Source organism: Mastomys coucha, unplaced genomic scaffold (genome assembly GCF_008632895.1).
Source record: "Mastomys coucha isolate ucsf_1 unplaced genomic scaffold, UCSF_Mcou_1 pScaffold20, whole genome shotgun sequence".
Taxonomy (NCBI): domain Eukaryota; kingdom Metazoa; phylum Chordata; class Mammalia; order Rodentia; family Muridae; genus Mastomys; species Mastomys coucha.
The window spans coordinates 97,251,619-97,267,071 of NW_022196903.1; the positions used below are offsets into that span (position 1 = coordinate 97,251,619).

The following is a 15,453-nucleotide window of genomic DNA, read 5'->3' on the forward strand; positions in this document are numbered from 1 at the left end:
TTGTAGAAAAGTTTTTCTCAAAATAAAACAATAAATAGAAATCAAATAAAAATCTTTTGCAGTAAACATGGATTTTTAGCAGTTTTAAAGGAGCCATTAGTCAATGGTTTCAGGCTATGAGAACCACTATAATCATGCATTGGTTGTGAAATGATTTTAGCATTCATCCCCAGAGTCAGTTCCATTACATCCATATCTGCAAATTTATCATACACTGATAATCCAATAATAGAAAAGTCTGTAAGGTGGAGACTATTTACTGAAATATATTACGTGGAAAGAGAGAGGGAAAAAACATGCCCTATAATAGAAGAACTATCAAAAAAGACATAGGATATCATTTGGGTGAGAGATGCTAAATTAGTTCATTATGGTATTTAAATAGAAATAAGAAAAGTGACAAAGATAAATTTCCAAGTGACAGATATGTGTAAAAATGAATACACATGCCAGCATAAATGCAATGCAAATAAATCATTTTTGAAAATAGATGCTTTAAAGTTTCAATAAGACATTTTTTTTCTGAGTTAAAAACTTATGTATTTCTGGGGTTAATTTAAATTTATATGTGAAGCAATATAAAGAGATAGCAAGCATTGTTTTCTCTAGATATAAATATATGCTACAGAGAAGAAGTCAAATTCTTTGATTAGTCTTACTGTATTAATTCCTCTTCTCATTACTATGGTAGAGGACTTCTAAAAAAGCACTAAAGTGAAGGAGGTTTTTTTTTTTTCTGGTTCCTGATTTGACTGGATGGATTCCATTGTGGCAGGGAAGGAGGTGAGAGGATGATGTGGTTGTCAGTAGCCAGAGTTAGTCCATAGTCAAGAAACAGAAAGAGGAGAATAGTGTTCAGTTGCTTCCTCCATTCTCCTCAGTCCAGGTGTCCAGCACCTTGGCTGGTGCTGTTGACAGTTCACATTCCTCATGGTTCCCTTTTTTTCAGTCAAAGCTTTCTGGAAACACCCAGATAGATGCTCTCAGTCATGTGTCTCCTGGATGACCCCAAATGCAGTCAACACTGAAGATAAACCATCACACTTACCAATGTAGAAAACACATGCTGTTCTCTATTATTTAATCTTGTGACACGTTTGAAAACCTCATTTCTCAAGTATACTGTTTTGATGTTCAGTTCAACAGGTTCCAACAATTGTAAAGCAGTCATATGTGCAAGTGGCCTTTCCCTTCGATGAGTATTTTCAAATTGAATGTGAAGCGAAAGGAAACCCTAAACCAATGTAAGTGGGTATTAGTGAAAATATACTGGATGGTACTTTATAGTATGCTGTTTTGACGTGATTATCATTAGGTAGACTATTAATTTGCATGTGACTGAAGCACAGATTTTCTAAGTAAATGGTAGTTCAGTATGCAAAATTAAAATGTGTTTATTTCATACATGTCGCAAAAGTATGGTTACATTATTATCCATGAAAGTATTCATATTTGGGTAGAACTTAACTGTAGTTTTTTTTGTCAAATACAACTCTAAGTTATTTTTTTTCCAAAAGTGATAACCAGTTCTTATCTACTAATGTATTCTCACTATTTATAAAGAATTACTCTGCAGAAAAAAATTGAAAATAAATTTATCAAAGGGTAAAATTATAGTTTCTTAACATTATTTATAAGAGGAAAAGCATTGAAGTGGGAAAAATAACAACAAAAATGACATGTCATCATAAAATTATTTTAATGCTATTGTAAACACTGACAATTTTGAACTGGGAAATATATATTTAACATGGTTTCAAATATGTCAAAGAATTGAAAAAAAGATTAAAATATAGATAAAAGGGGATTAACAGAGTTCACTTGAGTGTGTGTCTGCATGTGTGTTTGGTGAGATTGCGTGTTTTCTACACACAAGTTCACAAAGAGTAGCACCTTCTTTATCTTTACTACATGTGCTAAAGTATAGTAATGACCCATAATTATATTTCTAATTGGAAACACTTTCAAGATAAAGTCAGTTTAAAAAAGAATAGAACTGCCTTCCACCCCTTCTCTTGCTTTTCATGTATTTACGTTGCTTGAAAGATTGCTTGATGTTTTATACACTGTAAAGATCTTTTGTGTATATTTAAAACTCAAATCATCTTGGTTTAATCATTTGTGCATTTGTTTATTAAAACCTTTTAAAAATAACAAGTGTCACTAATACTTAGGGTGAATTTTACTTTATCATCTAGATTTTCGTGGACTAAGGATGATAAGCCTTTTGATCTTTCTGACCCACGGATAATTGCATCTAACAATTCAGGCACGTTCAAGATCCCAAATGAGGGCCACATCTCTCATTTTCAAGGCAAATACCGCTGTTTTGCATCTAATAGACTAGGAACCGCAGTATCAGAAGAAATAGAGTTCATAGTTCCAGGTAAGTGTTTGTACCTGCCTGCAGCCACACACACAAACGGGTCTTCTGGAATGGGAGTCAGAGCCTGAAAAATCAAAAGGTACCAGAATTCGGGAAGGGGTTTAAAAAAATGAGACATGGTGTGCTTTCAGTCAGCCATCATTATTAAACTCTCTTTGTTATAAGCCAGTAGATAGAGAGAAAACCCCTCCCACAGTCAGTCAGCAACCCATGGTCCATTATTGAAAGTTCCACAAGAACACCAAGCTACACAACCATTAGTTATATGCAGAGGACCTAGGTCAGACCAATATAGGGTCTGTTTTTGTCACTTTAGTTCCTGTGAGCAGCTATGAACCCTGTTTAATTGATTCTGTGGAGTGGAGGGTGTCTCTGACTCTTTTACCTGAGTTTCAAACCCTTTTCCTTCTACTGGGTTGCCTCATCTAGCCAGCACGGAGCTGTGTATTAGTGCCCAGTCTTAAAATGTCTTGTTAGGCCATGTTCAGATATTTGCTCTGCTTTTTATTTTATTTTATTTTATTTTATTTTATTTTATTTTCTGAAGGCAAACAAAGGAGGGGTTAATGAGGGGATTGGGGTGGGAGGTGGCACTAGAAGGAGTGGGGGGAAGTGAAACTGTGGTCAGGATGTAATGTATGAGAGAAAAGTAAACATTTGAGAGGGAGGGAGGGACTCAAGGAGGGACAGGGGGTGGGAGAGAGAGACTGAGATTGAAAAAAGAAAAGAAAAGTGGGGCCTGAACAGATGGCTCTGTCAGTAATGTATTTGCCCTGGAAGCATTGGATCTTATGTTTGAGCCCCAATATGTAAAAAGCTGTCATCACAGTGGCTTGTGCCTATAATGTTAGTGTTATATCTGTGAAAGAAAGACAGACAGACCCCTGGAGCTTACAGGACAGCCACTCTAGTTCAGTGAGATAGCCTGTCTCAAAATGCATGGTGGAGTGATAAGGAAGAAGGCGCTCAATAACCGTTACCGCTCACTTACTCGCGTGCGTGCTCACACACACACACATACACACTACATATACAAAATTTTTGAAATGATCTAGATAAACAAAGACTGAATAACCAATTTTTGTATATTAGAAGATTCAACAGAGTTTAACAGTCTATTTATCCTTAATTGACACTAAGTGACTTTACTTAGAATTCTTATTTGCCTGTATGCCTATGACATATGACCAGATGAATGATAAGTAGACAGAATGCAAAGCACAATTTGAAAATCCTAAAAGTTGAAATGTATAAAGACTTGGCTTCTCTTGTTTCAAGCCTCAATAAAAGCATGAATGATTAGGTCAGTGGGTGGTTCTGTATGGGGTTAGACAAGCTGAACTGACTATATGGAAGTCTGATCAACCCAGAGACTAACCCTGCCCTGCATAATTACTCTTGTGAAGACAGTGAAGGAGGAGTTGAGATTCTCCCTCAGTCTTTCCCTACTCCTCCACTGCTCGCCATTCTCCTCACCTCCTTCTTTCTCTCCTCTATGTTCTTTCCTTCAACTACCCTCCCCCCCTCTTTCTCTCTCTCTCTCTCTTTCTCTCTCTCTCTCCCTCCAGCCCTTTCTCTCTCCCCTCCTCCTTGTCCTCTGACACTCCTTCTTTCTTCCTCTCTTTCCCACAGCAGCACTAGCTTCTATGAAGCATTTCTTAATGGACTCACACTGTCCTCCATCTGAAATTCCTCACCACTGTGTAGCTTACCTCATTCTAATTGTTCTAGGTTCATTCATGCTTAACTACTATGAGAAAAATATCTTAATATTTTCTAAAATGAGAAATAAGTGTTAGAAATTAGATGACATTTATTTCTTATTTTAATCAGTACCTTTTATTCAGTTTGAGATCATGAAACTGAGGCTTTAAAGTACCCCAATTTTAAAAGAGAATATAAAGTGAACTGGTTAGGTGGAGGTAAGAATCCACCATTCTGGACCTGGATCTGGGTTTCTAGCTTCATTACTTTGATAGCTATATGGGGTGGGGGTACTCTCCTTCCTTCCTTCCTTCTTCCCTCTTCCCTCCTCCTTTTCCCTCCCCTCCCCTCTCATCTCTTTCCTCTTCTCTTCATCTCTTTTAATCAGGGTTAGCTTCAGTTCAATGTTCTGTATTGCTGTTAAACTCAGTAAGTTTATAAGTGAAGAAAATACAATAGTGTAACAACCAAAGTGAAGGGTGCAAGAGTCTCTCTTTAGTGCCCTCTCTCCTGTTGCGGTTTCATGTTAAGATATAGGTACAACGAGGGCATATTTTAGTCCTGTATCTCAGGTTCTTTTGTACCCATTTCCTTAAAGATGTATTCAACGAAGATCCCACATTGTTATTTTATTTTCTTGTCCAGGTATATGAACTTATTTATTTATTTATTTATTTTTGTGTAACAGGGACTTGGGAGCACCAGCACCTGTGTGTTTCCTTTATATGCATTTATTTATTTGTACATGTGTATAGTGCATATACATGACAAATATAACAATTCACTTACAGTGGAATGAACTGTAAGTGGGAAGGCTTGGCTTTCATATAACAGGGAGAGACAGTTTGTTCTACGGCCAGTTATGACTGGCAGTAGCTTGAAAACACAGATCCAGGTTGCACAAATTCTAACATTCTAGTCTGCCAAAAGTGCATGATATTTTTATAGCAATGGAACAAAGAAAGTCATAAATCAGAAAATGTTTAAATGTACTGGTGGACATATCAGACATGTGAGTTATAGTTCAATGAGGAAATCTCTGGTACCAGCATCAGATGCTGTCTAATGCCATTCACAGTCTTTGCTTTGAAGAAAGTTAAGGATCTTTTGCATAACTTACATGAATTTTCCTGACAGTCACAATGGTGTTAGAGAAAACACAGAGTTGGAGAATAAAGTAATGTAGCTCTGGACTTGCAAAGTTCCCCTCTCCAAAAGTTTCTGAAGTTCTAGTGAGTCATCTTTTCAGAAACTTTAAGGTTTTTTTGAGGGGAAGATTCCATATGTAATATGAATAAATCATCATATAATTTTCCAGAAAATATTTTTCAGCAGAATAGAGAATCAGGAGTACTAGGAATTATATAAGCAAATCATACAGAAATGTATATGGTATGATTTTACTTCAGTTTGAACTTTGTAAACTCACATGAGACATTGATTAAGAATATAATTTTACTTAGGAATTTTTTTAATCAAAAAGAAGAAAATACTAAACATTAATGGAAGTGGGACGGGATGAGGTCAGGACCAGGGGGAAGATAATAATGTTCTTGGTCGAGTGGACAGTGTGTAAAGGATTTCCTTTGTGTGTCTGCCTTCCTTTGTATCATCTAAGTTAATTTCACTAACGGTCTTATCTAGGTATTCAAAACAAAACCATGTGACATGGTGACCCTGCTGAAGGGGCTCCTGAATTGAGATGATCTAGCAAAAAGTAATGGGCAGAGCGGGGACATATGTACTTCGGAACTGCGTTTAGGCATTAAAATTTAAAAGGACATTTATTCAGCTGGAAAAGTCTATCTATTTTGGATCAGAATGTATTGCCATGAACATTGTGACTGAGCATCATGAAAACACCTAATATGTAGTCAGCCCTCTCTAATCTTGGCTTCTGCTCCAGTGGGTCCAGCAAACCTCAGAAAGAATATATTTGAAATTAAAATTTACATTTACATTTTTTTTCTAAACATATACTGATTTGCCTGGAGACTGCTATGTATGTGTTCTCATATATCTGTGTCTCTGTTATACATATTTTAACTGAAATGAGGTTAGAAATATAGGATGAACGAGAGATTAAATGGACATTGTAAAAGACAAAGTGTTTGGGTGATCCTTAACCTGAATTCGAGTGGTTGCTATGGCGACAAAGGACATGGCTGTAGCTAGACTTACTGCAGAGAAAGAAGTGGGGCAGTTGCATAGAAGGTACAGCAATTAATAGGTTTTAAGGATATTTTCTCTCATTACCTAAGCGTTATCAGTGAGGTGATGATTATAGGAGGATAATTTGGGCCAGAATGTGGCAGTGTTGCAGTTAAGAGATGGTGGATCAAAGATCAGAGCTTTAATGGAGGTAATTGTTCTCTTTCTCTGCTGCTGTAGAAATGAGTAAAATGATTTCTTATGCATTGTTTCCTGGCTGTTCTGAAAATACTTCATCATCCACCTTCCATTCCTGTCCTTTGGAGTTCATGAATATGTCCATTTCAAGAATCTTCGCTTAACAGTGGATTCTCTCTCTCTCTCTCTCTCTCTCTCTCTCTCTCTCTCTCTCTCTCTCTCTTTTGGTTTTTCAAGACAGAGTTTCTCACTATAGCCCTGGCTGTCCCGGATCTCACTCTGTAGACCAGGCTGGCCTCCAACTCAGAAATCCAACTGCCTCTGCCTACCAAAAGCTGGGATTAAAGGAGTGTGCCACCACTACCCGGCTTGGATTTTTCTCTTAAGCTCTAGGGAATTGTCTTTATTTTTATATTGATAGAAACTTGGTGGTCCTAGTTTTAGAATTTCTATCTCTCAAGTTCTTATCAAGTTGTTATCTAGTATAATGAAGTTTTTTTTATACCCATACTTAGTTTTCTACTTTTATAATACCCTAGTTTAGTTTGATTGGAAAAGGATAACAGAAACAGCCCGACATATAGATGATTACATCCACTACAAATCCATGACAAATCCAATAACTAAATGGGATGTCTATGGCAAACGGTTTTGGTCAGTGAATTAGTCACCAAGACATTATTAGGCTCCTTTCCTGTGCTAGCCATTTTCCTAGTTGTACTCGTCAGCTTCCCAACACTGTAACAAAGCCAGTGACACAACCAATCTAGAAAGAGGAAAAGGTTAATTTGGTTTACAGTTTTCTACTCTCCAGTCCATGATGGGTTGTCACTATTACTTTGCACTAGTATTATGGAAGCACATTATGATGAAAACATGTGAGAGAGTAAATTCTGCCTACATTGTGATCTAAGGTGCAAGGAACAAGGACCACAGTCCCTTATTTCCTTTCCAGATGACATCCCAATAACCTAAAGGGTAAACATTAGACTTCACCTGTCAGAAGTTCAAGCATCTTCTAGCAGAGGCCATAGAGACTTAGCATTAAGCACCTGGGCATTTCGGGGAGACTTACCCAAGCCATTAGTGATTGGGGATAGCCTAACAAACAAAACAAGGATTGCCATATCCTGTGACTGTGACTAGGATGTGTGTAGACGAAAACTCTTTTCCTTTACTTTTTCATCATTGAAGTTTAAACTGATGATATAAATGCTTATACTCTGGCTCTCTAATACTAAGCATCCTTCAGGTTGCTAATCAAATTTTTCCATATGTGTTCCTCATCTGTCATCAACTGTACTAAATTTCTGCTCTATTTCTTTGAGATTTTAAGATGTCATTTACATATGTTTCAGCTATTTTAAATGGAAAATCATAATCTAATAGAATAATTCCAATATACCCTAATTTCTTCTAGTGGACCCTCTAGAGCAGTGGTTTTCAATCTTCCTAATGATTTGACCCTTTAATATAGTTCTTCTTGTTGTGGTGATCCCCAACCATAAAATTACTTTTGTTGCAACTTCATAACTGTAATTTTTCATTATTATAAATCATAATGTAAATATCTGCTAGGTAGGTTATCTGATATGTGACCCCTGTAGAGTTTGTGACAGATTGGTTGAGAACTACTGCTCCAAACACAGAACATGTTTTTTGTCACATGTTTTTAAGTAAGAAGAGTTTTTTTTTCTTCTGAATATTGAGATAATCAGATTGAGATGTTTTCAAACCTTGCTGGCAGCACCTGAAGTTGTAAGGCTCCAATAGAGTCCCCATTTGTAGGTTTACTGTATCTTGAATCAAGTGGGCAAGTTAGTTTGTGGTCAATACATCTCTGGGAAAGGTTTGCCATATGCACCTTCCTGACTTCAAGAACTCACACTCTTTTTTTTTTCTTTTAAGAACTCACATTCTTTTTCTTTATTAGATGTCTTCTTTATTTACATTGCAAATTTTATCCCCTCCAAAAACTTCCCTATCCCATCCCCCCCTCTCCCTGCTCACTAAGTCACCAATTCCCACTTCACTGTCCTGGCATTCCCCTATACTGTGGCATCAAGCCTTCATGAGACCAAGGGCCTCTCCTCTCAGTGATGTCCCACAAGGCCATCCTCTGCTACACATGCAGGTGGAGCCATAGGTCCCTCCATGTGTACTCTTTAGTTGGTGGTTTAGACCCTGGGAGCTCTGGGGATATTGGTTGGTTCATATTGTTAAGAACTCACATTCTTAAGTAAGTACTATATATTGATCCACTGTGCTAAACAATGGACATGAAAAGGAACCATCAGAGAATCATGAAGAGGAGGAAGTTGCCAAGTACTTCAGTTGATTGTGCAAATAGATCTGCAGTATCATTATATACATAGAAGTTTGATTTCGTCTATACTGGATGATAATGGGATTTCAGGACATGTTTGAAGCCCCAATTAAGTAGACAGTGATGAGTGGGTGAGTTCTGATCCCTTTGCAGGAAGACTACTCAGGATTAAGTCTACTAGAGATGACTAAGCTTTTGTGATGATGGAGGGCTCTTTAGAAATGTAAGAGCAAGGAGAGGAATTGACTCACATAAACGTGAGCTATTGCTTAAGACTAACAATATTGTATTTTTCCTCAATAAATAATGCTACAGATATCACCAGTGAAACAACATCAATCAGTCACTTTCAGGGTGGTTTTCATTTCATAGTCATTTCTTTATGAGTTAAAATTATCTACATGACTTGTAGAATTTAACTTAACATTATATTCATTAGTTTTCTTCATAAACTTGATACAACCTAGAGTCATTTGGGAAGAAAGAATCTCAACTGAGCAAGTGCCCAGGTCATATTGGCCTGTAGCCATGTCTATGAGAGGTTGTTTTGAGTGATGATTGATGCAGAGAGATGTAGTCTACTCTGGGCATCACCACAGCTAGCCAGGTCTAGGCTATAAAAGAAAGCCAGATGAGGGTGAGCCAGAGATAAGCCAACCAACAGTATCCTTCCATAATATATACTTCAGTTCCTGCTTGATTTCCTGTCCTCACTTCTCTCAATAATGGATTGTGACCTGAACATATAAGCCCAATAAATCCTATACTCCATAAATTGTTTTGATTCATGATGTTTTCACAGCAACATAAAGCAAAAGAGAACATCTATTGTAAAGGTAAAAATGTTCTTGCTCTCCCATAGTGAAGCCTAGAAGTTTCAAGGTCAGCAAATAATAACAAAACAATCCAGATTAATTAATTTCTTTTCTAATATTCCTCTGAGACCTTAAATTAGGTGATATATAAGCTTGACTGTTTCCTGATGCTCATTTATCTAGTTACACATTGTTCTGAAGATTTACAGTGAGTATTTAAGGCCTTGGTAGACTTATAAATGGTCTTTTCCTTTCCTTTATACTATGGATGGATTAAATGCCCACTGAACTAACTACAAGTTTAAAGTTTGGGAAATGGAATTTCATAATGTAGACATAATTAATATAAGAATGCCAATACTTCATCTACTGTGTTATCTGTTTGAATCATTAGACTTTTCTACATGCTTTGAGGGAGCAGATTTCCAACTACTGATCCATATATCTTATTAATTTTCTACTTTCAAGCAAGCCAGGTATCCATATTAGGCCCTGCATTGTTTGCATATTAGATAGGGAATCATATACCCCCATCATTTTTCCTATGTGTGCTTCTTCTCTTCCCATGTTGTCCTTTGGTCCTGAGTGTAAACAGATTCATCAAAGTCCAAGCACACTGCTAACTTCCATACTAGCGTACACTGGTTCTGAGTGTGGCAAGCCATACTAAATAAGTCATTTGAATTTGGAGGTTTGAGTATGTAACACATTTATTAATTTTTCATATGGGTAAGGAGCACTTCCTGTCAATCCATGCCGGAGCATTAGCTGGCATATTATTTTATCCTTGGCATGCTAACAGTGAAGGTATTCAACAACCCTTCTGTCTCTTAGTAGGAATGTCATGGTACCTGTAGAAAATGCATGATTCAAGGATGACTGTTATTCATACATCCAGCCAACGTCAACAAATAAAATCTCGCATAAATGTGATGACCCAGAAAGATCCATCAATGGCTGAAAGGATGCAGACCTTGAATATTTCCTGTGCTGTTGCTATGGTTCCAAACTCCACTTCTTCCTGCTGAGCTTGGGAAAGTCCTTGAATTTAGACAACAAGCTCATTGTAAACACCTGGAACATGGCACAAGAAAATGGCAGCAAATTTGTCCTGAAGCCTGAGGGTGGTATGGAGGCCAAAGGGCTACATGATAAATACAGAGAAAAAGGACAGAAGCACTCAATGTAAATTTTGTAGAGACTGGCCAGACGTGCAAAACTGAGATTCAAAAATAAGAACCTTCGGTTTTCAGAAAATATAGCAATCTCTTATGAATTACTGCTTAAACATAGAAAATAAGTGGAAAACTCATTAAAAAGTCCCAAAGCCCAGGGCTGTTCGGTAGATGTCATCCGACAACCATCGTTCTGAATCAGAACTTGTGTGATTCCACAGTGCAAACTTGAAAATTCCTCAGAAGAATTGGAAGACAACTATATAATGTTCAGGCAGAATACATTTTGGATATCCATATATGTGTAAATTTTTATATGAATTTGAAACACTGGTCTTGGCTGCAAGTCCATGTAGTTCTGACTTGCATTCTTCCCATACTTGCTCCTTGGGGAACCCATTCCAATGTGAGGAGGAGACAATAGAATGAATATTGGAAACTCTCCTTTCCAGTGTTGTTTCCATTTCATTTAGAATTGCACTTAATGGAGTCATCCCAAGGTGGAAGTTCTTTTTGCAACTCAGAGTGATCAAATTTGTTCTTCATTGTCTGTTTCCCACTGCCTCATGTGTGCCTTGATATTTTTGTTTGTTTAGTATAGCTAATGACTTGAATAGGGTATTTGCCAATCATATTCACTGACATAGCAATAAAGTCAGACAGAGGAAGACAACATCAAATGTACAAAAGAAATCACAGTGTTTGGAGAAAGATGATTTCATGTCTGTGGGAACCAAAATGAGCAAATCCTGTGGTTTGTATTGCATCTCAGAAAAACATTCATAGCACACAGCAGCAGTATGTTGGCTCAGAAATATCTTTAATGGTTTAAAATTTTACATTTGTGTGTGTTTCTCTCTCTCTCTCTCTCTCTCTCTCTCTCTCTGTGTGTGTGTGTGTGTGTGTGTGTGTGTGTCAGAGCACAAGTGCAGATGTCAGAGGACAACTTCAGGCATCAGTTTTCTCCTTTAACCAGATGTGCTCCAGGAAATGAACTCAGACTTGCCTAGTGAACCATCTAGTGTGTCTACAAACTATCTTGAAAGTATACAGAAACTTATGCTGGATACTTTTTCTTTCTTTAGTGAAAAGAGATTCTTTTATAGTGTATCCTGATTATAGTTTTCCTTTCCTCTACTCCCCTTAAATCCTATATGTTCTCTCTTCTTCAAGATCCACAACTTTCTATCTTATATGAATGAACAAACAAATAAGAGGCTACTAGTAGATAACAACCAAACATGACAAAATAAAGTATAATAAAGTAAACCAAAACAATCATTGAATTTGGACAGAGCAACACAACAGAAGGAAAAAGACTCCTTAGCACAAGCACAAGAGTTAGGGACCCACTCGATCTCATAGTGAAGAATCTCATAAAAGCATAAGTATATCATACATAGGGAGAGCCAGGTGCAGACCAATATAACCCCGGAATTTGCTGCTCAAGTCTCTCTGATCTGATATGAACATTTATTAGTTGATTCAGATGGCTTTGTTCTCCTGATATCCTTCTCATCACCTCTGGCCCATACAATTTTTCTACCTCCTCTTCCACTGGATTTTCTGATCTCTGAAAGAAGAGATTTGATGGAGACCCCCCCTTTTTTTAAAAAACTTTTATTACATTATGATGAAAAAAGTTACATGATTTCAATTTATCTGAATTTGTTAACATTTTAAAACATATTTTAAGTAAATAGAATTAAATCACATTCTTGTTTCCCCATTGTGCCCCAACTCCTCCCAGAGACACCCCTTTCAATACCTACAATACCTTTTTTGTCATATTCCTTAAAATTTATAAAATATTATAGTGATAAAAATAAGTATTATAAAGGTTGTTTGATATAAAACAATCAATTTAACAGTCTTATGCAGATGCTCATCTACAGCAATAGTAAAAATACATTTTTCTCAATATGAATTTTAAATAACTCCAAACATATTAGCTGTGTATTTCAAAATAATACATCACTACTAGTATTTTCTTAAGTGAACATAAATATATAAAGTCTTTTTATTTGTTCTGTATTTAGTAGGGTTTAAAATCTTGGCTCTTACTGTGGTACAAGCCCAGAATAAGAATAATTTTTAGACAGTGGATTTAATTTTAATAAGGCTGTACTTCAATAACCCTCACATCACCAAAAGATTTTACCTCCATCGTAGCTAAGCTGAGAGTTGATAGTTCTACTGCACCAAGATATGAATTGTAGGCACGATTTTTGGATACAGACTTCCTGTTATGGTCAAAGCTATTTGACTTGAGTGAGTGACTTTATTCTCAGCCCACAGAGAACAGGCTACATTCATTTAAGAAATGGTGTATAGTTTCCTACATAGCAGAGCAACTTCCTCACTGAGATCTATTGAAAGTCAGCACTCGACACAAGGGTTTGTAAAAAAGAAAAAGAAAAAGAAAAAGAAGAAAGAAAAATATAAAAGACAAAAAAAGAAATGGTGTATGTATTAAGATGGTCTATCCATAAAGTCATTCACCAACTGTTTCAATGAACAATGGTTCTGCTTGGAAGGTGGCACAGACATTAGGTGAGGGTAAGAATTTGGTTCATTAGGTGTGATAATTTGGTAAAACATTCATTTCAGAGAAAGAGTAACTTATAAAGTCCTCTTCTTCAAACTTGATACAAAAGTTACAAACTTCAAGCAAAGCTTTCAGTTTCACTCTTTGTTGTTCTCTTACAAGCAATCTCCCTAGTTAATCATCTATGTTTCTTTTGGGTATATAAATACTTTTGAAATATATAAGCTGTTCTGAAAACCATAGTATAGTGTAAAAACAGGAAATAAACAATACTACTAATAGAGAGGCTAAGATAGAAAAAGCAAGATTTCAAGACCCTTAAGTTGTACACAGCCAGACACTGTCAAAAACAAACAAGCTGAAAGTGTATATAGATTGTACAATATTGGACCAATTTCTCCAATTACCAAATTAGAGAGACCATTTGATGTTTTGTGTCAAGAATTTTTTTAGGTTTAACATTACCTTTTGACTGATGTATCCATTTCTTCTATCTTATATCCACTGCCTTAGATTCTCTCTACCATATCTTATATTTTGTTGGTGATACTTTCTTCTGTAGCTCCTGTTCAAATTCCTGCTTTCTTTTCCAGAATTCCATTCATTTATGTTCTCCTTATTGATTCTATTTCCATTTTTATGTCTTGAACAGCTTTATTCATTTTCTTTTACAGATTGCTTGTGGGTTGTGGGTTTTTTTGTTTGTATGTATGTTTGTTTTTGTTGATGTTGCTAGTTTTTCATTTCTTTAAGGGATTTATTAATTTCCTCCAGTATTGTGTTTCCATGGCTCTCTTTAAGGAATTTATGAATTCATTACCTCGTACTTTCTGTTTTCTTAGATTTCTTTAAGGGACTTACTAATTTCCTCTTCTAAGAATGTCTAATCATGTAGTTATCTATGTAGTTAGTTTTAAAGTCTTCTACTTGTGTTTCAGCTATGAAGAAATATTCAAGGCCTGCTGTGGCAGGGTAGCTAGACTCTAGTGGAGAAATATTGCTTTGGCTGCTATTGGTAGTGTTTTTATGATGGTGTCTAGACCTCTAGGTTTGGGATAATTATAGATCTAGCAGATTTCTGAATTTGCCTTAGTTGGGTATGTATTTAGTTTCTTGGTTTCTGTTTTCTCTGTGGATTTTCAGAAAGTATGATGGCATGTATTCCCTGTTTTTCTTGACTGCTCTGGTGGTATATGCAAAGGGAATTCCTGCTAGTGTTGGAGGTTGGGGTACTGGGTGAGTTTGGAGAAGAAAGGTTGTGGGAGAAAGTATTGTTATTCCTTGGAATAGGATTAGAAAAAAAATGTGAGACCAAAGCAAGTAGCCTGCTACAGAGCTGGAGATGAAGCTGGGGGATTGGATCTCAGGAGTAGTAGGAGAGCTATGGGTTTGACTTTAGCCTACATGTTGCTCTGAGACGAGTAGCCCTTGGGTTAACAGGACGTGTATGCTGGAGTTAGGGCTTGGGACAAAGCAAGGCATCAGTGACAAAGATTGGAAGGAGAAGAACAGTGGGATCAATGGCACATGGGTGGAGAGAAGATGCAAGTGCTTTCTGCTGTAGAGCCAGGGGATTTGAACTGGAGGAACAGATGGAGAAGAAAGGCCATTGGGCAGCCTTGTCATGCCAGATTCTTAATAGTATTTTCCTCTGTAAGGTAGATATGAGAATAATAACATGGGGTGCTTAATTTCCTAGTTGCTCATTTTTTTAAAAGATAAGAGGAATGTCAGTTATTAGTAACATAGAACATATTAGAGTTATGTTAAAATGAATGTTTCATGGTGATCATTTTATCAGGTGTTCCAAAGTTCCCAAAAGAAAAAATTGAACCCATTGATGTAGAAGAAGGGGATTCCATAGTCTTACCCTGCAACCCTCCCAAAGGTCTCCCACCTTTGCACATCTATTGGATGAATATTGGTAAGTAGTGTTCTGTTCCATCAATCGAGTTCACCTTAATTCCATGAACAACTATGTATATGACACAATGAAAGCAATCAAAATTAGATACATTTGCAATTCTACTCTTACTCCTAAGTATAAACTGGAGTGTATATGTGAAGGCACTGGAAGATCATCATGTCTCTTGATTTTAAAGTATTTGAAGGGGAGGGGATGAGTCAGATGATAGAACATGCCTCAAAAA

The 15,453-nt window shown here is 36.6% G+C and overlaps 1 protein-coding gene across 5 annotated transcripts in view; it reads left to right on the forward strand.

The window, feature by feature from the left end:
• Positions 1–15,453, forward strand: part of Chl1 (cell adhesion molecule L1 like) — a 207,346-nt gene that overhangs the window by 128,014 nt on the left and 63,879 nt on the right. For all 5 annotated transcript variants that reach the window (XM_031382773.1, XM_031382772.1, XM_031382776.1 and 2 more), the window contains 3 exons: positions 1,139–1,244; positions 2,199–2,386; positions 15,105–15,227. In XM_031382773.1, coding sequence (XP_031238633.1) covers positions 1,139–1,244; positions 2,199–2,386; positions 15,105–15,227 — 417 coding nt within the window. The remainder of the gene's footprint in view (positions 1–1,138; positions 1,245–2,198; positions 2,387–15,104; positions 15,228–15,453) is intronic.